Source organism: Arachis ipaensis, chromosome B5, assembly GCF_059453495.1.
Source record: "Arachis ipaensis isolate K30076 ecotype BB chromosome B5, ASM5945349v1, whole genome shotgun sequence".
NCBI lineage: Eukaryota > Viridiplantae > Streptophyta > Magnoliopsida > Fabales > Fabaceae > Arachis > Arachis ipaensis.
The window spans coordinates 10,734,205-10,754,304 of NC_142440.1; the positions used below are offsets into that span (position 1 = coordinate 10,734,205).

General features: G+C 36.2%; 3 protein-coding genes across 3 annotated transcripts; all 3 read left to right on the top strand.

Moving 5' to 3' along the window:
• The first annotated feature begins 1,981 nt into the window (after positions 1–1,981).
• LOC107640124 (spindle assembly abnormal protein (DUF620)) lies at positions 1,982–3,818 on the top strand. The gene is made up of 3 exons (XM_016343674.3): positions 1,982–2,296; positions 2,386–2,727; positions 3,327–3,818. The coding sequence occupies exons 1-3, from the start codon at positions 1,982–1,984 to the stop codon at positions 3,816–3,818; spliced, it is 1,149 nt and encodes a 382-aa protein (XP_016199160.1).
• Positions 3,819–4,614: 796 nt separating this feature from the next.
• LOC107642861 (polyol transporter, putative (DUF1195)) lies at positions 4,615–7,729 on the top strand. The gene is made up of 3 exons (XM_016346355.3): positions 4,615–5,288; positions 5,375–5,590; positions 7,312–7,729. The coding sequence occupies exons 1-3, from the start codon at positions 5,061–5,063 to the stop codon at positions 7,378–7,380; spliced, it is 513 nt and encodes a 170-aa protein (XP_016201841.1). The 5' UTR covers positions 4,615–5,060; the 3' UTR covers positions 7,381–7,729.
• A 6,286-nt stretch (positions 7,730–14,015) lies between these two features.
• On the top strand, positions 14,016–17,000 carry PBRP (plant-specific TFIIB-related protein). Its single transcript, XM_016346356.3, has 3 exons — positions 14,016–14,677; positions 15,053–15,211; positions 15,960–17,000. The coding sequence occupies exons 1-3, from the start codon at positions 14,087–14,089 to the stop codon at positions 16,707–16,709; spliced, it is 1,500 nt and encodes a 499-aa protein (XP_016201842.1). The 5' UTR covers positions 14,016–14,086; the 3' UTR covers positions 16,710–17,000.
• The last annotated feature ends 3,100 nt before the right edge of the window (positions 17,001–20,100 follow it).

A 20,100-nucleotide genomic window follows, 5' to 3' on the forward strand; every position in this document is an offset into this window, starting at 1 on the left:
TACCTGATAGCGACATGGCTGGTGATTTTTTCAAGGAGGTACATTTTCATGAGATCATCAACAAGAATGAGGTGGATTTGTATTTGATGGATGATTTAGAGAAGCCTCATGATCAAAATACTTTTGACATATTGAATTGGTGGAAGGTAAATTCTAGGAAGTATCCTATCTTATCCCAAATAGCTAGAGATGTCTTAGCAATGCCGATCTCGACTGTTGCTTCAGAATCAGCTTTTAGCACTGGTGGATGAGTGCTTAACAACTATAGGAGTTCTTTAACTCCAAAGACAGTTGAGGCATTGATATGCACACAAAATTGGCTTCGTGCTTTTCCAATGACAACTGATTTTGAGGAGCTTATTGAAGAGTTTGAGAAACTTGAATTAGGTATGCAAAAAAGAAATTTGTAGTTCCTTTTATGGTTTATGTTTATAATTTATAATCTATATTATGTTTATAATCTATATTGATTTTCTTGTTTTATTTTTGTAGAAATTGCACCAACCGGAGAAGATGAGGATGAGTCTGGTGTGGATTCTGATTAAACATGGTGGCTGTTTGGCTTTTATTTGTTTTAAAGTGAATATTTCGGTTTAAACTGTGTTTATTTTTGTTGTTTTGCTAGACATTTTTAATTGTTTTTGTTTTATGTTTAATTAAGTTGAATTTGTATTGGATTTGGATGTGATAAACTCTTGTTATTCTAGTTTATTAAAGGTTTTAAATTTCATTTTATGGTATTTTAAATTCAGATAAGTAGGTGTAAAAAAATCGAAAAAACTGACCGAACCAAACCGCTGTTGGTTCGGTTTGGTTTGGTTCGGTTGCTCAAACAGCAGCCAACCGAACGGTTGGCTTCTTTGAAGAACCGATCAGGTCGGTTCGGTTGGTTTTCGGTCCAAAACCGAACCGAACCGAGCCGATTACATCCCTAGATGTGAGAGACGGTGATGGAGATGCAACGATACTGACGGATCGGAGGAGGCGGACACAGAGGTCACGGAGGTTCAGGACATGAGAAACAATGGCGAGACACAACAGTGCTGGTATTGTAGGCAGAAACAGGGGTGATGGAATCGGGGTCACGAAGGTTAAAGATGGGATAAATGGTGATAGAAATAGAAAAAAGAGTGAAAGATAGAAGGAATGTGATAATGTTGGTGAATAGTGGTGAACGACAGTAATGGAAAAGCTGCCAGTGAAGATTCAGATATGAAGGAGGTGAAGTATTTCTCTGAATTGAAAGATCGCTATTCTTTAGTGTTTAGGGATTAAGAGAGTATGAGAGAAAAGAGAAGAGAGATTTTTTTATTTTAATTTGTATTAATTTTAATAAAATATAATATTTAACTATGATCATATATAATTAATGTATATACAAATTTATATTTGTACACAAATAATATTTAATATATTTTTAAAATATATTAAATTTTAATTTTTTAAAATTATTTAATTATTAATTGACTAACATTTATGATACCACGTATCTATATTATATTGGCCCATGTATACAAGATATGAATTCTTTCACCATTTTTGGGGTATGGGGCAATCCCCTTGTAGCATTCGTTGTTGGTGGCGATGAAATAGAGCAAGAATAATTAAGATATCGTTGCTTACTTGCTTTATTATAGTACGCTCGAATTCAAATGGATGTTATGCATGGCACAACGGAACTTCACCAAATATTAATTAGTACTTGTTATCACATGCGCGCACCATGTTTAAATTAAAATTAAAGTTCAGATTAAATTTGGTGTTAAAGAGCATGCACAATTTTGGACCTGACATTATAGTTGATTTGACAAAGATTGATGACTCTAATTTATGCCCACACATGAGCTACAAGCAAGGAGAGCCTTTAAGGAAAACAATACATCCATCTTTATCCTCTCCACACATACAAACCTAGCTCTCTCTCTAACATACCACACCATACCACAAGAAATTAAAGAAACAAAACACATAGAAACAACTGATGAAACAAGCAGCTGCAAAGTCATCGTTGAGGAGGCTTTGTCCGAACATTGATAAAGACGATGGGTTGGAGACTGTTCTGGAAATACCAATACCGGAGGAAATGTTCGCAACCATGGGAAGCAACGTGACAGTGAGGTGGCAGAACATGCTGACGTGGATGAAGGCTCAAACCGAGGACAAGTTATCATCCCCTGCCGTTTCTGCACGCTTGAACGAGCTTCGTTTTCTTCTCTACCTCGTTGGATCCCCTCTCATCCCTCTTCAGGTCCAGTTAGGCCATTCCATCCACCGTCCTGTCAGAGATAGTTCCATCGTAAGAAATGAAAACAAGCCATCATATATCATCCTCATTATTATCATTATTAACGTATAACAATCCAACTGCTATATATGATGATGTAGGAAGCATCAACCGCTAAGTATATAGTGCAACAATATATAGCGGCGACGGGAGGGCCGCCGGCGTTGAATGCCGTGGAGAGCATGTGTGTGACGGGGCAGATCAAGATTAGTGCTTCGGATTTTCATCAAACGGAAGGGGTATTAGAAGTGAAGAAGACTTCTGAAGAGATTGGGGGATTTGTTTTGTGGCAGAAGGATCCTGATTTGTGGTGCTTGGAGGTGGTTGTTGCCGGTTGTAAGGTTGTTTGTGGTAGCAATGGCAAGCTCTCATGGCGTCATTCCTCTAACCAACAAACTCCCATTTCTAAAGGTGCCCCTAGACCCCTCCGTCGCTTCCTTCAGGTATGCATCCTACAAATTTCAATGTTAATTCGCATAGGGATACAAACAAAACATTTATCACTAAATTAATTCCGTACAAAGGATGACAGGTTGCATTCGTTTCAAATTTTAATATCTACCTAGCTATAGTGTTATATCCTAGACACTTAGCTGAGTTGTTGTGTCTATCGTACATATTTTAGATACACTTTGACACATTTAAATAAATATCATTAGGTTTCAGCAAGTTCAATTTTATTCTTAACATATATTCTTGAAATAAATTTAGATACAGTATATATTATTATTTATTAAAATAAAAAGATATTTTAAATATTTGATATAATTAAAATAAAATATTAAAATTAATTAAAAAATTAATTTATTTTTTAATATCAATAAAATATCAAAAAATCATTACGATTTATCTAAAAAAAATTTATATTTTATATGTATGTATGTCTCCATATCTTATAAAATTTTAAAATTTATACGTGTCAGACTCTCTATGTTTGTACCAGTATCCGTGTGCATCGTAGGAACTTATATCAAATCAAATATGAATGATTTTTTCTTTATTTTGGGTAAGGAAATATGAATGATTTGCTTTTGGATTTTAGGGATTGGATCCGAGAGCTACGGCTAACTTATTTTTGAATGCCGCGTGCATAGGAGAGAAAATAATAAACGACGAAGAATGCTTCATTCTAAAGTTGGAGACAAGCCCGGCTATTCGTGAGGCCCAAGGAGGCCCAAACTTTGAGATCATCCACCACACCATATGGGGGTATTTCAGCCAACGATCCGGGCTCATGGTCCAGTTTGAGGACTCTAGGTTACTCACTATGAGAACCAAAGATGACAATGATATTTTCTGGGAAACAAGCCTAGAGTCAGTGATGGAGGATTATAAGTATGTTGATGGGATAAATGTGTCACACAGTGGTAAGACTCGAGTCACAGTTTCAAGATATGGTGAGCAATCAAGTAACCATAAAAGAGAATTGGAAGAGAGGTGGAAGATTGAGGAGGTAGATTTTAATGTACGGGGTTTGACTGCTGAGAGCTTTATGCCTCCTTCTGGCTTAGGAAAGACACCAAATACTTTATAATAGAAAATAAGCCTATGTATTTTTGCCCACATCAAATCATATCATATATATTATGTAATGACAAGCATGAAATTGATTCCACAGCAGATTGTGGTAGTACTCATCTAGCAGTGTGCATATACTCATACGTCCTAAAGTAAAGCACGTTTTACAAATGAAATGCATTTGTTTCACAATTTTTGCTCCATTTTATTCATTGAGAGATGTGACCAGCCCAAGAAGTGTTATTATGTAAGTTTTACATAATCTATTTCTTAAATACTAAATTAATAATGCTGATCAATGAGACAACGACGTACTACAATTAGAGTGCGTGACACTCCCAACTCTTGAGAAGTGCAGCAACGTCACCCTTTAAAATTGACAAAATTGCTAAATTGTTACCACAGTATTTCAATGCCTGTGACGCACGTACTTGTAAATTTGAATTATTAATTGTTTTGCGTTTTATATGTTGAATTCTTTTCTTTGCTTGATCTCTCCTGTGAGTGATTGCTGATTACTTTGTGCCATTTTTATCTTGTGGGTACGAATCTGGAAAAACAGATAAAGATCAGAAAAGAGAGAATACAATAGCAAAGTGTGAGTTACATTGTGAAGCGACTCTTAATTCTTCATCTTAGTAGAGGACTATAGCCGGGTGGTTCCTGAAGGCTGAAGTGTCACCTCGTGCCAACTAAGGAACTAACCAGTACCCAGGTCAAATGAAATCGCATACAAAACGATGTCGTCTTGGTGTCGGTTCGCACCGATGTAAACATTCACATTAAATGGTATCTTTCAAATCAACGCTCGCGATTATCCCACATCAGACCAAAGTCATCCAAATCAAAGGTAACAAAATGTGGTGCCCCACACGGCCATTAAATCCGTCGTTTTCTTTTTTTTTTTTTTTTTTTCTCAAAAAAATAAATGAAAATGCTGCTTCATTCACTCTCTCGCATCGCAGAGTATCTGAGTGAGTATTAGTAACACACCAAAACGCGGTCACACTCACTCTCACGTTTATTCATATCAGATCGGGCTCAATATTTTCTCCCTTTTCGCAAATCTGAGTCCGAAAGTGGTGACGCCACTGCACCACCGCCAACTCAAACAGGGAAATATTTCCAATTTTACATAACCAAAAAAAAAAAGAAAGAAAATTATCACCTCAAAATTGAAATTCGATTCGTTTAATCAACTTAGCTTCGTGGTTGTTGTCTTGTTCAATTAATCGAGAGAGAGAGAGAGAGAGAAGAAATGAAGGATGAAGACGCGCTTCCAACGACGACAGCGAGCACGAAGAAGGAAAGTTCGGACTCAGTTATGTTGGGGAAAGGAAGGTACAAGTTCTGGGCACTTGCGGCCATATTGCTTCTGGCGTTCTGGTCCATGTTCACCGGCACCGTTTCCCTACGGTGGTCCGGCACACTCAACTCCCTCTCCAACGACCTCGACATCCCAATCCACGACGACCTCGACGTCCTTGTATGCTTCTTTCCCTTTCTCTCTATGCTTTGCTCTGCAGGTTGGATCTTGTAATTTTTATTTATGTATGATGCATGCTGTTGCAGGAGATGGAGGAGAGGGAGAAGGTGGTGAGGCACATGTGGGACGTGTACACCAACAGCCGCAGGATCAGGCTGCCGCGGTTTTGGCAGGAGGCATTTGAGGCTGCCTATGAAGAGCTCACCAGTGACGATGCTGCCGTCAGAGACGCCGCCATCACTGAGATCGCCAAGATGTCCGTCCGCTCCATCGATTTTGATCCCCCTCCCATCCAATCCGCGGTCAGTCCTTCTTCTTCTTAATGTCTAACTCATGGTGTTCATTGTTATGGTAGAGGAAAACTGATTCTGTCTTTCCGCATATACATTGCATTCAAGTGTATGGATTGTTTCTATTTGTTAGTGAGGAAAACTGAAAATTGATTAAGTATGATCTGGTGTGTTTTCTGGTTGGGAAATTGCTTTATAGCTTGCATTTTTGTAGTTTTACATGGATTATTTTGCACACTTTGATCGATATCAATTTGAAGGAGGTTTTAGATTGCAAGATGTTGACAGCTTCCATTATGAGTGATATGCAATTATGTTGAAAGCCTGAAACAGAAATCTTGCTAGCTTGGATTTGGAATTCTTTTCACTTCTTACTGCTGTGGTTGATTATTACGACTTATTGTTAAGATACTCTGGTCAGAACTTCGTCTAACGATACTTCTCCCCTATCACATCTCTCTCTCTTTTGTTTCTTGAAATGGATTTTGTGTGTGAGATATTTGGTCCTTTGTTTATTTGGAGAAAAATCAGAAAATAATATAAGTACCCCTTGGGAGGATAAAGTTTCCTTTATAACAGACAAGGCATAATATAGGCAAGAGCTTGGAAAATTTCAATTATAGATGCTCGTTTTTTCCATGAATTATTCAGGAAGTAAAAATGCATTATACATTAGGCTAGTTTTTCATAAATTTGGAAACAGTATTTATTATTATTTATCAGATCACTAATCAGATTTTATAAGACTGTGATCGGTTACCCTACATCTGTAGAATTTATTCAATAGTCATTTATGATGTATTGGATGAGTAATGCTGAGGAGTCAATATTCAGTTATATGTTTAGCTGCATTGTTGACCTTGTTAGCAAAAGAAGCTCTATGAATTCTTCCTTTTTGTCTTGATTACACTTTGGTTCATCTTGGTTGCTAAAGTTTAATTTTTCTTACCCCGGTTCCAACTTCATGGACTTCCACTTCCCCATGGTTTTAGAATTGATGCAAATTAGTGCATCCACATGCCTTGTGATCTCTTTATTACAATGTTCTTTCAATGCCAGCAAAATTTGCAGATTTGGCAATGTATTTGTGGATGTGGATATCTTTCTCCTTGCAAATATGTTTGCTTGCATGACACGACTACATGTAACAATAAAAATCATGAGAAGTTTTGAAATTGGGAGGCATATAAAAAAGAAGTGTTGCAAAAGAAGGGATATTGACAAGCACAGATAGTTTCTAAGCTGAGATTGACTTTGTTGTATTGCTAATTTTCTTCACTGGCCTTCCTGTTTGCTCTTGTGCGTCTTTAAAACTTATTTTAGGTTATCATGTTACTCTCAAGTGTAGTAGAAGCATTTTGCAGAAAGCAGTTAGGAAATTTAAATTTTAATGCAAGTTAGTTTACATAATTATTCTGGCATCTTTGCATGAATTAGTTTCTCCTTCCTTGTTGCAGTCACTTGGATATGGTTGGTAAGGGTTTGTACATTTCCATATTGCAACTGTTTTGCATGTTGATAAACAAAAATAAGGTCAGTTTCACTTTTAGATTCAAGCTTGTTCCTATTGATGTTGGAACTTGTTTTTCTAGAATTCTGAATGTATGGTTGCTATTGGTGTTGTTTATTTACAAGTTATGTCAATAAAATATGCAGTTTGATACCTAATAGGTAAAGGCTTTGTTGTTGTTATTGTATTCCTGGCTTTATGATTTCACTGTGTACCATTTCAGAGAGCAAGGGAATTTAGCAAGAACCTCGATCAAGTTGAGAAAGGAAAAGAAGCAACTAGGCGTGCTTAAGGGTTAGAATGTGGATTATTCAAGGGATTTACTTTGCACTGGAACATGCTCATCTGCTACCATAAGTTTATGAAGACAGGTAGTGATGGGCGAGGCACATTATAATTATGTATTTTAATAGGTTGTGGTTCTTTCAAATTTTGCAGTCACGAATTCACAGACTTCACAAAGAAAATAGTAAAGTGAAACACGGCGAATACAACTGATTATATTGCTTTCAGTGTTCTTATTTCGTAGCAACCAAGTTCTATACATCGTTGTGTTAAGAAATTTCTTTTGATCAAGGCCAGCATACTTATCTGTAATCAAGTGATCCATTAAGAAGTCTTTTTTATTTGTTCAGAGGACATTGCTATTCTGAATTATTGTTACGGGTAGTTTTGCTGTGTTGGAGGAGGGGTAAGAGTGGAACATAGTATATTCTGAATTCAAATATGACAAGTAGAGGATTAATACATCAAAATTAAATTCTATTAATAAATGTATTTTGTTAGTTAAGATTCTTTATTAGTTGATGTCATATAAGTTAACAATAAATAAATTTTGAGTCAATAGTCATCATCTTTACTTGAAAGAATCAAATAGAATATTAATATAAATAGTAAAATATCATTTCTACTTACGAAACTTAAAATCGCTGATACATTTACTCATAAAAAAAATTATCATTTGTACCCATAAAATATGAATTTCATACAATAAAATTATTCGAATACTAAAAAATAACATAAAAATTTTAAATTACCTTTATCATCATCCGCATCATCTTTTTTCCTCGCCAATAACCACTCTATCATCCTCATTTGTTCATCACTTTACTACCACCACCACTAACCCTATCCTTTCTCTCTTCTTTCATTTCCTGAGCTTGTCGTTGCTGTCAGAGTCTGTCAACTCCGCTAACTCCTTCCTCTCTCTCTCATTCTGTAATTTGCTTCTTCGAATCCTCAACTCCAAGATGAATCCTCTGTGCAGCACTGTTGATAATCATCTCTTGCCGTATCTCATATTTCAAAACTCGCTTAAAATAGAAACCCTAGAAAAATAACTTTCTTTAGAATCAACATGCAACTTAGAACGAAAATAGGAAATTATAGTTATGGGATTGCAGATTCTACATTGATTGAGTTATGGGAAGTGGAAGAAAATAAAAACAGGAAACTCATGGCGGTGAAGGGCGTGGATGAGTTGGGCCACGAAAGTGACAGAGGAAAAATTGAGAGAGGTGACAAGGACTGTTACGGGAGTACCATCTTTGAAACTGCGGTGTCTCCTCTACTGTTTGAAACCACACCACAACTACAAATTTTTTTCTTTCTCAATTTCATAGCATTTGCTTCTTATGTGGATCTGTCACTATCTTCTTCATTTTTCCTCTTTGCTTTTACTGTTGTTGTTGCTTTATGTGAAGAAGATGATGATGGAGGTACAGTGGTGGTGGTGGTGGTAGTGATGAAGGAAATGAGGTGTGGTGGTGCCCTTGAACTCAGAGTTTGACTCAGATGAGGATTGCTCAATTCATTCAATTTCTCACATGGCCTGTTTGAGTTTGGCAATTGATTTGTTGCAGGGGCATTAGATGGTAGCACTCTGTTCTGAATGCAGTGAAAAGTTGAAAATGATGATGATAAGGGTAATTTGGGATTCTAGGTGATTTTTTAGTGTTTGGATAATTTTGTTGTGTGAAACTCGAGTTAATACTCAAAATAGCCCATGAAATTTGACCCTCGATTCAATTTAGCCCTCAAGGTTTCAATTGACTCTAATTGTACCCTAAAATTTTGACCCGCGCCTCAATTTGGCCCTTCCGTCGTTTTCCGTCACCGGAGAGCTGACCTGGCAAATTTGGTTGACACCTGGCACTATCAAAACGACGTCGTTTAACTCTTGGCGCACAAATTGTTTAGAAACGACGTCGTTTTACATGAGAAAAGGGTTAATACCAAAACCCAAACGTTAACCACTTAAAAATGAAACCCCTAACTGAACCTCCTTATTCCTCCTCCTCCCCTCGTATACGTACCCTCAGAGAAGAACCATGGGTGTCGCTGTAACTAAAGCTTGAAGCTTTTCTTACTTGTTTTGCCCCCATTGTAAATACTAATTGCCTGGGAATCACCATCTTTTCAAAAACAGGTTAGTAATAAAATTGTTGCTCTCAACATACGATGCTGTGTTTTTTGTAAAATGTTGCATGAGATTTGTTCTTCATTTTTTCGCTCTATTTCATCAGTGAAACTTTGGGGGACTTTGGTTGATTACGGTTGTTGATGATGGTAGAGTTCTTGTATGCTAGGGTTTGATTTCTTTGTATGTATGTGGCTATGATCAACTGAATCCTATAATTTTTTGTAATGCAGTCATTGATTCTTCATATTCAATTTTAAAATGACAATCTTACTCCTTCATATTCTATTTTAATTGAAAATTGATTCTATTATTTTTTGCAAAATATTAGCTTTTAATTTGACATTCTAGTTGCGCAGTTCTAGTTAGTTTGTTTATTTGTTCTTTTTAATTGATTTTTCATTGGAAAACTATGTAATTTTAATGGTAGACTCATGCTGTATGTCATTCAATATGTTCTTGTTACCTTTTGATCATTTTAAATCTAATAGATATAATAATCTATGAGGTAAAATTTATGAGATGTGGTATAGAACAACCGAGCAACTTGTGTATATCTTTGAGAAATTGCATTGATCTATAAAATTGCATTGATATATGAAAATACATGTGAGATTTAGTGAGGTGACTCGAAATGCTCCATTAGCACCATATCCTGCTGTTGATGATGCAAAAGCTTCAGAGATTTTACTCACCCAAACCACTTACTCACAGTTAGAAAATCAAGAACAGGTAGTGATTGGTTTCTAATATTTGATGAACTGTTGACTAATTTGTAACAGTTTATTATACACGGTTAAATGTTTTTTGGATCCAATTGATTGATGTTATTTGGTTATCTTCAAGAGACTCTTGCGATTTGGGAAAATTGGGAATGCTAGGTTTTATTTGAAATTTTTAGGGGTTAAATTGATGCCTTCAAACATTTTGCCACGTCATCTAACTGCTTTGTTGTCAGGTGTCAACCAAAATTGCTAGGTCAGCTTTCTGGTGATGGAAAATGACGGAAGGGCCAAATTGAGACACGAGTCAAAATTTCAGGGTATAATTAGAGTCAATTGAAACCTTGGGGGTTAAATTGAGTCAGGAGTCAATTTTCAGAGGCCATTTTGAGTATTAACTCGTGAAACTCATATTTTGTGGATACAAATGGTAATTTTCTTTTCTATGAATAGATGTGTCAGCGTTTTCAATTTTCATGAATAAAAGTTGGTAGTTTATTCTAATATAAAAGAATTTTATATGAATAATAATTCTAAATTTACTGTATGAAAAATAAAGAAGGTAAAACAATAAACGAAGTTTAATATATTAGAATTTAGGATTAAATTCTTTTAAATTAAAAAAAAATAGTAAAGTTAAAAAGAAGATATTTGAATAACTTTTAAGTTAAAATTCTTAAGATTCGATAAAACTTGCCACGTGTGGCCGTCGTGGTCAGCGTAGAGGGAGAGATCTAGAAATCCTGTGGGTACCGGAAGAAATTTTTCCTCTACCCCGATTACGACTACGATAACGACCAGCAGCCTGATCTGTAGCACTTTTGTCAGTCGACATGTCTGCAAATATCGAATTATCAAACATTTAGCAGCGTTTTTCTTAGCAAAATCTAATATATTGAATCTAATCTAACTTAATAAACCTAAATCCACTAATTTTAAAAAAATTAAACTGAACTAACTTCCAAACTGATTAAAAATTAAAATTGAAATTCTAATAAAACTTAAACTAAATTAAACTAAAATTAAACAAATCAAATTTCATAGGGTAAAGTGTATCAAACTTATATTAGGTAAGAAACCTCAAACATTCAAAATTCAAAAACGTTAGTCAATGGAAAAACAACAACTAACTAAACAGTTTAATTAATTCAAAATAGCAAAAACAACAAAATAATAATTAACATAATGAATGAGCACAATCAAACAATTAACCAAATAAACTCAACAGCAATTTCTCCATTGATTCAATCAGCAAACTCAGAATAGTTTCAGACACTTTCAGCAACAATTTAGAACCTATAAATCTAAACTAAACTATCCTAACTACCTAAATCCACTAAAATAAAAAAATAAACTAACTAACAGGATTGAAGAAAAAAAAACAAAAATTTCAAACATTGAACCTTGAATGCAGGGTGCAGAAAGCAATGAAGAAGGAGGGAGAAAGGTGACGACACTGGATTGTTGCCGGAGCTAGAGGTGGCGGCAGTGAGCCGCCGGAGCAAGGAGTTGCGCACTACGGGCTGAGAACGACAAAAGGAGAAGGAGAAACTGACCACGACGACGCTGAGAGGTAGGGGAAGGAGATGAAGGAGCCGTCGGCGGTGGGGGTTGACGACGACAGAGAATGGGTGGCGACGGCGGTGGTCTTGACAGGGAGGGGGCTGGAACGCAAGACAGAGGGATGGTGGTAATGGTGGTGAGGGTTCGAATGAGGGAGAAGGGGTTTGTGATTTGAATTTACGCTATCTTTAGCGTCAAATTATCCGATGGTTAACCATTTCGGGTTATCAAAACGTATCGTTTCACTGAATTGCATTATCGTTGGACTAAAGGACGCGCCAATTTAATTAATTTCTCTCCAAACATTAAGGCTTCTATGGTAATTAAAAAATCTTACGAATTCGGTGTGGTTACCGCTGTTCTCTGACGGTACTCAACATTTTTCTTGTAGTGACACACATACCAATCACTCTGCAGTCTGCACTGCTGTTGGACATGATGTGACTGACATTGCGGGATGCATACCGCTTATGGTGTCCTGGATCTACCATACGTACCCATCATTTTGTCCGCTGAGTATGACGTCATTAGGTTTCCACTTGCATGGACGTTGAACATTACCCTCACATGCTGATCCCCTTCAAGTTAGAATAATCTGTTGGTAAATTCACCGCTCGAAAGATTGTTCAAAAATTTATACGCAACTCGCCCAACTTTCCTGGAACCTATTCCCTCATGTTGCTCAGTATGACAGTCTTTAGCACATGTAGGGTATCAACAAAGTTATGGTTGAGAATAGGAGAATATATATATATATATATAGGGGGTTTAGGGTTTAGGGTGTAGAAATGCCTAGACCATAATAAACATATCTCGGGTGCTGTGACCCAATTTTCGCATTTTATCGTATCTCAGATACTGAAACTGGTAAGCATCTTAGGTGCTCAGTACCCGTTCTTCCACGTGAAATGTATCCCGGATGCATTTAAGATACGTGAGACTTTTGTTGCGTCATAGTCCAAGATCTCAGTACCCAGGAGACGTCCATAATTGAGTTACCCTCACAGTATCCAAGATGTGGTACGTTGTGTATTTAAGTAATTATTCTGTATTTTATGTATTTTCATAAATTATATAATTATTTAATTTAAATAAAAAAATCATCTTATATATCATTATCAATGACAAATTACAAATTTAATAATCAAAATGTGTAACATAACATTCTCTAATTGCAATTAAAATTAAAATATAACTATATTATATATTACTAATTTAACAACTAAAATTGAGATGAAATATTTTCTTCCAAAATTATTAAATTTTTTTTCCATCCTTGTAACTATTGCAGTCCCCGTTCTCTATCTCTCTAGTCTCTATCCATTCTGCTCTATATATAACTTATAATTTATATTTTATATTACTAATTTGACAAACCAAAATGTATCATGAGATATTCTTTCATTACAATTAAAATAAAATATTTTTCTCCAAAATTAACAATATCTCTCTCCTTTTTTATTTCTCTCTCTTTCTCTCATATTCTATCTCCCTCTACATTTTTGTTTTACCAAAAATAAAATAAAAAAAATATATAATAAAATTATAAAAAATACATTAAATTTATAATTAAATATAATTAAAAATATCTCATAATATTATTCACATAAAAAGATATTATTATATGCATATTTTTTTAATTTTTTTATTTAGTTTTAAATTTTTATTATTTATCTTTTTAATTTATATTTTTATTTTTCTTCATTCAAATATTTATTACATATAATTTGAAGAAAATATTAATATTGTGATTAATACTTATAACCAAAATTCAATTATTTCAAACAAAATAATTTTGTGTTAATTTTATAATTATTAATATAAATTTTTTATACTAATATCCAATTATATTTTTATATAGCGAATGAGATATTTTTAATTATAAACATAAAAATTAATTATTTTTATTTGTGTAATAAACTTAATACTTAATCAAATATAAAAAAATTCTTTTAATTTTTAGATAAAAAATATTAAAATTAATTTTTAATAAAAAATTAAATTCCTTCCTATAAAAATAATAACTAAAAAATTTATTATTTAATTTTTTTTATCTACAAAAATTTTAGTCTTCTTGACTCACAGAAATTTGTCTCCTATAACATTTTATTCTATAATTTTTTTCTGCCATAAATTATAATATTAGGATAAAGTCAACATAATTTCAAAAAAATTATATTAGAGTAATATTATTATGCACAAAAACACTAGCTTAAATTTAAAAAATAAATATAAATCAAACCCCAACCCAGTTGAAAAGGGCTTAACGAGAAGCACGGCAGTAAAGGAAAAGAATGAAGTGTCCATTCTGCTCGGCTACGCAGGGGCGGTGCGCCACCACGAGCTCCGGTCGATCGATCACGGAGTGCACGTCATGCGGGCGCGTGGTGGAGGAGCGGCACTCCCACCCACACCACCTGTTCCACGTGCGGGCCCAGGATAACCCTCTATGCCTCGTGACCTCTGATCTCCCCAACCCCGAACCCTCTCCAATCACCAAGGACGACGATCCTTTCGAGCCCACGGGCTTCATAACCGCCTTCTCCACCTGGTCCCTTGAACCCATCCCCCTCTACCTCCAGTCCTCTCTCTCATTCTCCGGCCACCTCGCGGAGCTCGAGCGCACTCTCGAATCCACCTCCTCCTCATCGTCGTCGTCGTCTTCTTCTTCTTCGACGGTTGTGGTGGATAATTTAAGGGCGTACATGCAGATTATCGATGTGGCCTCCATACTTGGCTTAGACTGCGATATTTCCGACCACGCTTTTCAGCTGTTCAGGGATTGTTGCTCGGCTACTTGCCTCAGAAACCGTAGCGTTGAGGCTCTTGCTACTGCCGCTCTTGTTCAAGCCATTCGAGAGGCCCAAGAGCCTCGAACCCTTCAGGTCTTCACTTTTCAATATTGTTGCTAATATGTTGCAATTGTTGATTTTTCGAATTGGTAGTGTTTGGTAGATTGATTCCAATAATGATATTCCAAATAAACTGGACAATTCCGAACTTTGGTCTGAGATAGAATCATCTTTCAGTTATTCTACTCAATATAGTTAGTACTGACAAATATTTCAGTCTTCTTAACGAATATATATGTAAAAGCACTGTCTCTACCGAGGCTAATGCTGTTAGCTTGATACTTTTCTTAGGGATGTATGATTTCTTTGTTTCTACTTTAACGTAGCTAACTTCGACCAGTTCTGGTTTGTTTACTGCATATTTGTATTCTTTAGCCGTCTGATATTGCTTCTCTTGTGGTATTGCAGGAAATTTCAATAGCAGCTAATGTACCACAAAAGGAAATTGGGAAGTATATGAAGATTCTGGGAGAAGCTTTACAGCTAAGTCAACCTATTAACAGCAATTCCATATCAGTCCATATGCCAAGATTTTGCACGCTCCTACAGCTCAACAAATCTGCTCAGGTATCTGAAAATATGTTTTAATTTATAGTTGACTGTTTCATGGATCTTGTTATTTTACTTCTGGGATGATATTGCTATATGTATATTTAAGTTTCTGTTTATGTGTTTTTTTAATCGTGTGATTTGTTTTTGTTCTGCGGTCAACCAATGTGCTTTATGGGTTTGTGAACGCAGTCTATATCTTTATGCCCATGTCATGTATATTCAAGTGTTGTTGTGTTCTAGATGGTGCATCATGTTTGCAATTCCTTATCAATGATCAGAAATTTAACAAAGACATCAATTTCTGCGTAATCAATTTGAAAGTTGACATCACCATCCTAATTTTGTTCTGAAAATGTATGTGCAAATAAAAATCTTTTAATTATCAATTATGCTGTGATTTTACATTCAGCAATGATCAACTGCTCTATGGCGGGTTGTGCAGTTCTAAGACGGCTCTCGTATCACATTCACATAGTTGCTGCTACATTTGCTTGGTCTAAATTTTCAATGCTTTTATTATGTTGTCGAGCATTGGGATTTATATCATGCATAGGATGTAATTTTATGTGCGTATGGCAGAACAAAGTTTGGGTACTGGTGGTTTTTGTTTGGCTGCACACTGAGTAACATGGTTAGGTGCCTTGGGATTAGGTTTTGGTAGTTAGTAGTGACTTTGTAATGTATCCTAAAATGGAAATGAAATCACTCTTGTTATGTTTTTATATTATGAAATTCTGAGAACATGTTCAATGTTGAATTTTAGGAACTGGCTACTCACATAGGAGAGGTTGTGATCAACAAATGCTTCTGCACTCGTAGGAATCCAATTAGCATTTCAGCTGCTGCTATATATTTGGCTTGCCAACTCGAAGACAAACGTAAAACTCAGGCTGAAATTTGCAAGGTAACTGGCCTTACTGAAGTCACTCTACGTAAAGTGTACAAGGAACTACTGGAGAATTGGGATGATTTGCTTCCATCAAATTACACCCCGGCTGTGCCTCCAGAGAGAGCATTTCCCATGACCGTAATTGCTTCTGGTCGCTCCACAACAGCTAAGGTTGATGCAATAGAGGCCACTTTGGACACAGAGAAGTTGCCAGAAATCAAACCTAACAAACCGACTGAGGTCTCAGTCACTGTGCAACAGCCCAGAGGGAAGGATGAGGCCGAAGTTAAAAGCAATGCCCGTGCCGCCAACCATCCCACACAGAATCAACAGTCAACTTATTGGCAATCCCAGCTTCCCAGTGGGACAAACAGTCATCCTAATGTTTTGCAAGGAATGGATATCGACAGATCAGAGAGTAACCACCCCCACACTGAAAAGATGGCAGAGGACACAAATGGCACTGCCAGTGCCAATTCTCTAAACCCAAGCCAACTTTACAGTCCTCCTGGTTCAAGTGCAAGCTCTGTTATGAGGCAGTTTTCAGCTTCCCCTTCATCTGGACACGTGAATGTTCGATTAGCGCAGTCACCTAAGACAATGCCAGGTTATCCGGAGAACTGAGGAATAGTTAATCTAAATGGACATGGTTTTTATTGAATCGGATTTTTTGTGCCAACACCTAACCTAGTAGGTAAACAAATGTGATTGTTTATTCAGAGTATAGTATTGTGTATAGTGTGCCATTTGGTTTGTTTTTGTTTTTGGGTTGTGAACGGTGTGATTATTGCCATATCATCCATTCCTCTTACTTCTAGTTGCAATGTAATTGCGAATACTGTCAAAACTCTGGAATAATTGCAGAGACAGTAAAAGTAGTGCTAAATACTAAATAGTAAATAGTATAGCCGCAAAGCAATGATAAATAGTAGATGTAGATGTAGATGTAGATGTAGATGTATGTTGTGTGTAGACCAAAAATAGATTTGATCACATGCAAACTAATTTGCACGACACTGACAGTGTATATATGACAATATTCCCGGAGAGAATTTGTCAATGCTGTCATCAACAATTATCTCGCAAAGGCTTTCTTTTCTTCTAATTCTATTTAGCAGTGTGTTCTTTTATGGCAAAGGAAAACATTAAGAAATAGTGAAAACTTATAGGCAGATGTTTTTATATGAAGTCATTAGTTGAGATTGTTAAATAGTAATTTAGTTAAATATATTAAATTATTTAAAAAATTTTAATTAATAATTTTACATGAAGATAATTGTATGTAAATTTTTATTTTGAAAAAAATATATGCAAATATTTATTTAGAAATATAAAAGGTTAGTTGTTTGAATATTTTTTTTGTGACTGAAATAAACTAAACAAAGAAAAACAAAACAAACAAAACAAGGAACTGTTTAAATAGAAGGACAGTCTTGTTTAAGACTACTCTTAAATTCCTTCCAAGGTGAAAGAAGTTCCACATGTGAAAGTTGTAACTTCATCGCCATCTTTGCCATAGTATCTGCCACCGTGTTTGCATCTCTCATAATCAAACGAAAGTCAACACGCCGATTCCAATGCATGATATCTCTTATTTTGAGCACCAATGGATCAATAAGCCCAAAACCATCTTGAGTAACAAGATTAAATGCTTCCACACAATCTGTCTCACAAATAACATCTCGTTGACCTACATCCTAAGCTAAGAGATATCCTCTCCAAATGACAAACAATTCTCCTTGAAGAATACTATTACTCTCAATCATTCCCAAACACCCCATTTGCCAACTCCCATTACAATCTCTAATAACACAAGCAAAACCAACACTATCACCCGAACCAAAATAACTAGCATCACAATTAATCTTAAAAGTACCAATGGATGGGGGATTCCAAAAACCATTTAGAGTATAGGGAAGGGACATACGTTGTAATTCAAAAATATTCCTAAGCTCTTTTTCTGAAGATAATGCCAGACAAATCACTTTTTCCGGAGGCCAAGTTTCATGAGGATTAAAGATGTCATTATTCCTTGCTCGCCATATCCACCAAAGTCCAGAAAAGAACTTGAATGAATGCTCTCTGCTATGATACAAGAACCAGTTTTTCAAATCCAAAGGATGACAAGAAATATCCAACCTATGCTAGACAAGCTGAGCTTTTGGACAATCCCGAATACAATGTAAAACCGATTCCTGGCTAGAAAGACATCTTGGACACCTATTTGATGACGACATCCCTCTTCTAAAGCGAAAACTTGCAGTAGGAAGAGCCTCCTTAAGACACAACCAAGCCAAAAACTTATGCTTTTCCGGAACAAGCTGACGCCAAAGCCAAAGCCAATTCTCCCGCTCCTCCCAACCAAATAGCTGCTTACACAACCACAAGTAACCATTGCGTGAGTCATAGACTTTGGCAGCAGACCCACACCAATACCAACCCACTTCCGGACCTGCTTGTTCATCTGAATTGTAAGAGAGAATATTACCTTTTAGATTTTGAGATAAAGGAGAATAAAGAGTATCCAAATGCCACCTACCAACCGACCAAATATCCTGTATCCGGAGATTCGAATCAGAAATGTGAACATAATCCATCTCATTAGATAATCGTCCTTCTCTCCTCCAGCTAGAAAACCAAAAATTCTGGTTCAAATCTCCAATACACCAAGCAAACCCATCTTTCAACACTTCCCAAGCCTTGCAAAGACACCTCCAAATGGGAGAGTCCTTGTTCTTAGGATAACTAAAACAGTCATATAGAGATGATCGGTATTTGGCATCCAACAATTGGACCCATAGCTTGTTTGGCTGCTGAAAAAAAGTCCAAACTAGCTTCCCAAGAAGAGCAATATTTACACAATAAGGATCTCTAACCCCCAAACCTCCATATTTTTTTGGAGTAACCAGTACCTTCCAACTAATGAGATTCAATCCTCTTCCATCAACTTGTCCTTTCCAAAGAAAATTCCTCATAGACTCCAATTTACTCATGATTCCTTTGGGAAAAATAGAGACATGCATCTGGTACGTGGGAATAGCAGCTGCAACAGAATTAACTAAGCAGAGTCTACCAGCCCGATTGAGTAAATTCCCTTTCCAGCTTGCTAGCCTACTCCGAATCTTATCCAGGACACCATTGAAAGCTGAACAAGTTACCCTAGAATGGCTAAGGGTAACTCCAAGATACTTGCCCAAGTCCTGGACAAATCTGATAGAGGATACCCTAGTGAAAACCTCTTTCCTTGTTGCAGAGACATTCTTGGAGCAAAGCGCTTTAGACTTCTCCACATTAATCTTCATCCCAGATGCTTTGCAAAAAGACTCTAAAACCAAAATCACCTTTTGCACTTGTCCCTTTGTAGCTTTACAGAATAGAAGCAAGTCATCCGCAAACATTAAGTGGGATATTCTTGGTCCCCCTCTAGAAATAGCAACCGGCTCCCACAAGCCCAAATCAACCTTATGACTAATAAAGCATGCCAATCGCTTCATACATAGTACAAAAAGATAGGGTGACATAGGGTCTCCTTGTCTAAGACCTCGACTAGGAGTAAAGCCATTCAGATGATTCTCATTCCAAAGAATAGATAAGGAAGAAGCAGTGACACAATTCATAATCAAATTAACTGTAGGAATAGGAAAACCAAAGCTCTTTAGGGTATGAGCTAAAAACCTCCAATCAACTCTGTCATAAGCTTTCTCCAGATCAATCTTAAAGGCCAATGTGCCTTTCTTTGATTTAGTCTTCTTCATAAAGTGGAGAACTTCTTGAGCAATAATGATGTTGTTAGGAGTTCCTCGTCCTGGAATAAATCCTCCTTGAAGCGGGCCAACAATCTCCGCAAGATGAGGACGAAGCCTATTAACAAGGACCTTCGTGATGATCTTGTAAACTACATTGCAGAGACTAATCGGTCTGAAATCTTTCATAGATACCGGTGATTCAACCTTTGGAATAAGAACCAGTAAAGTCTCCAATATTCTCGGATCAAGAGTAACACCGGAGAATGCCT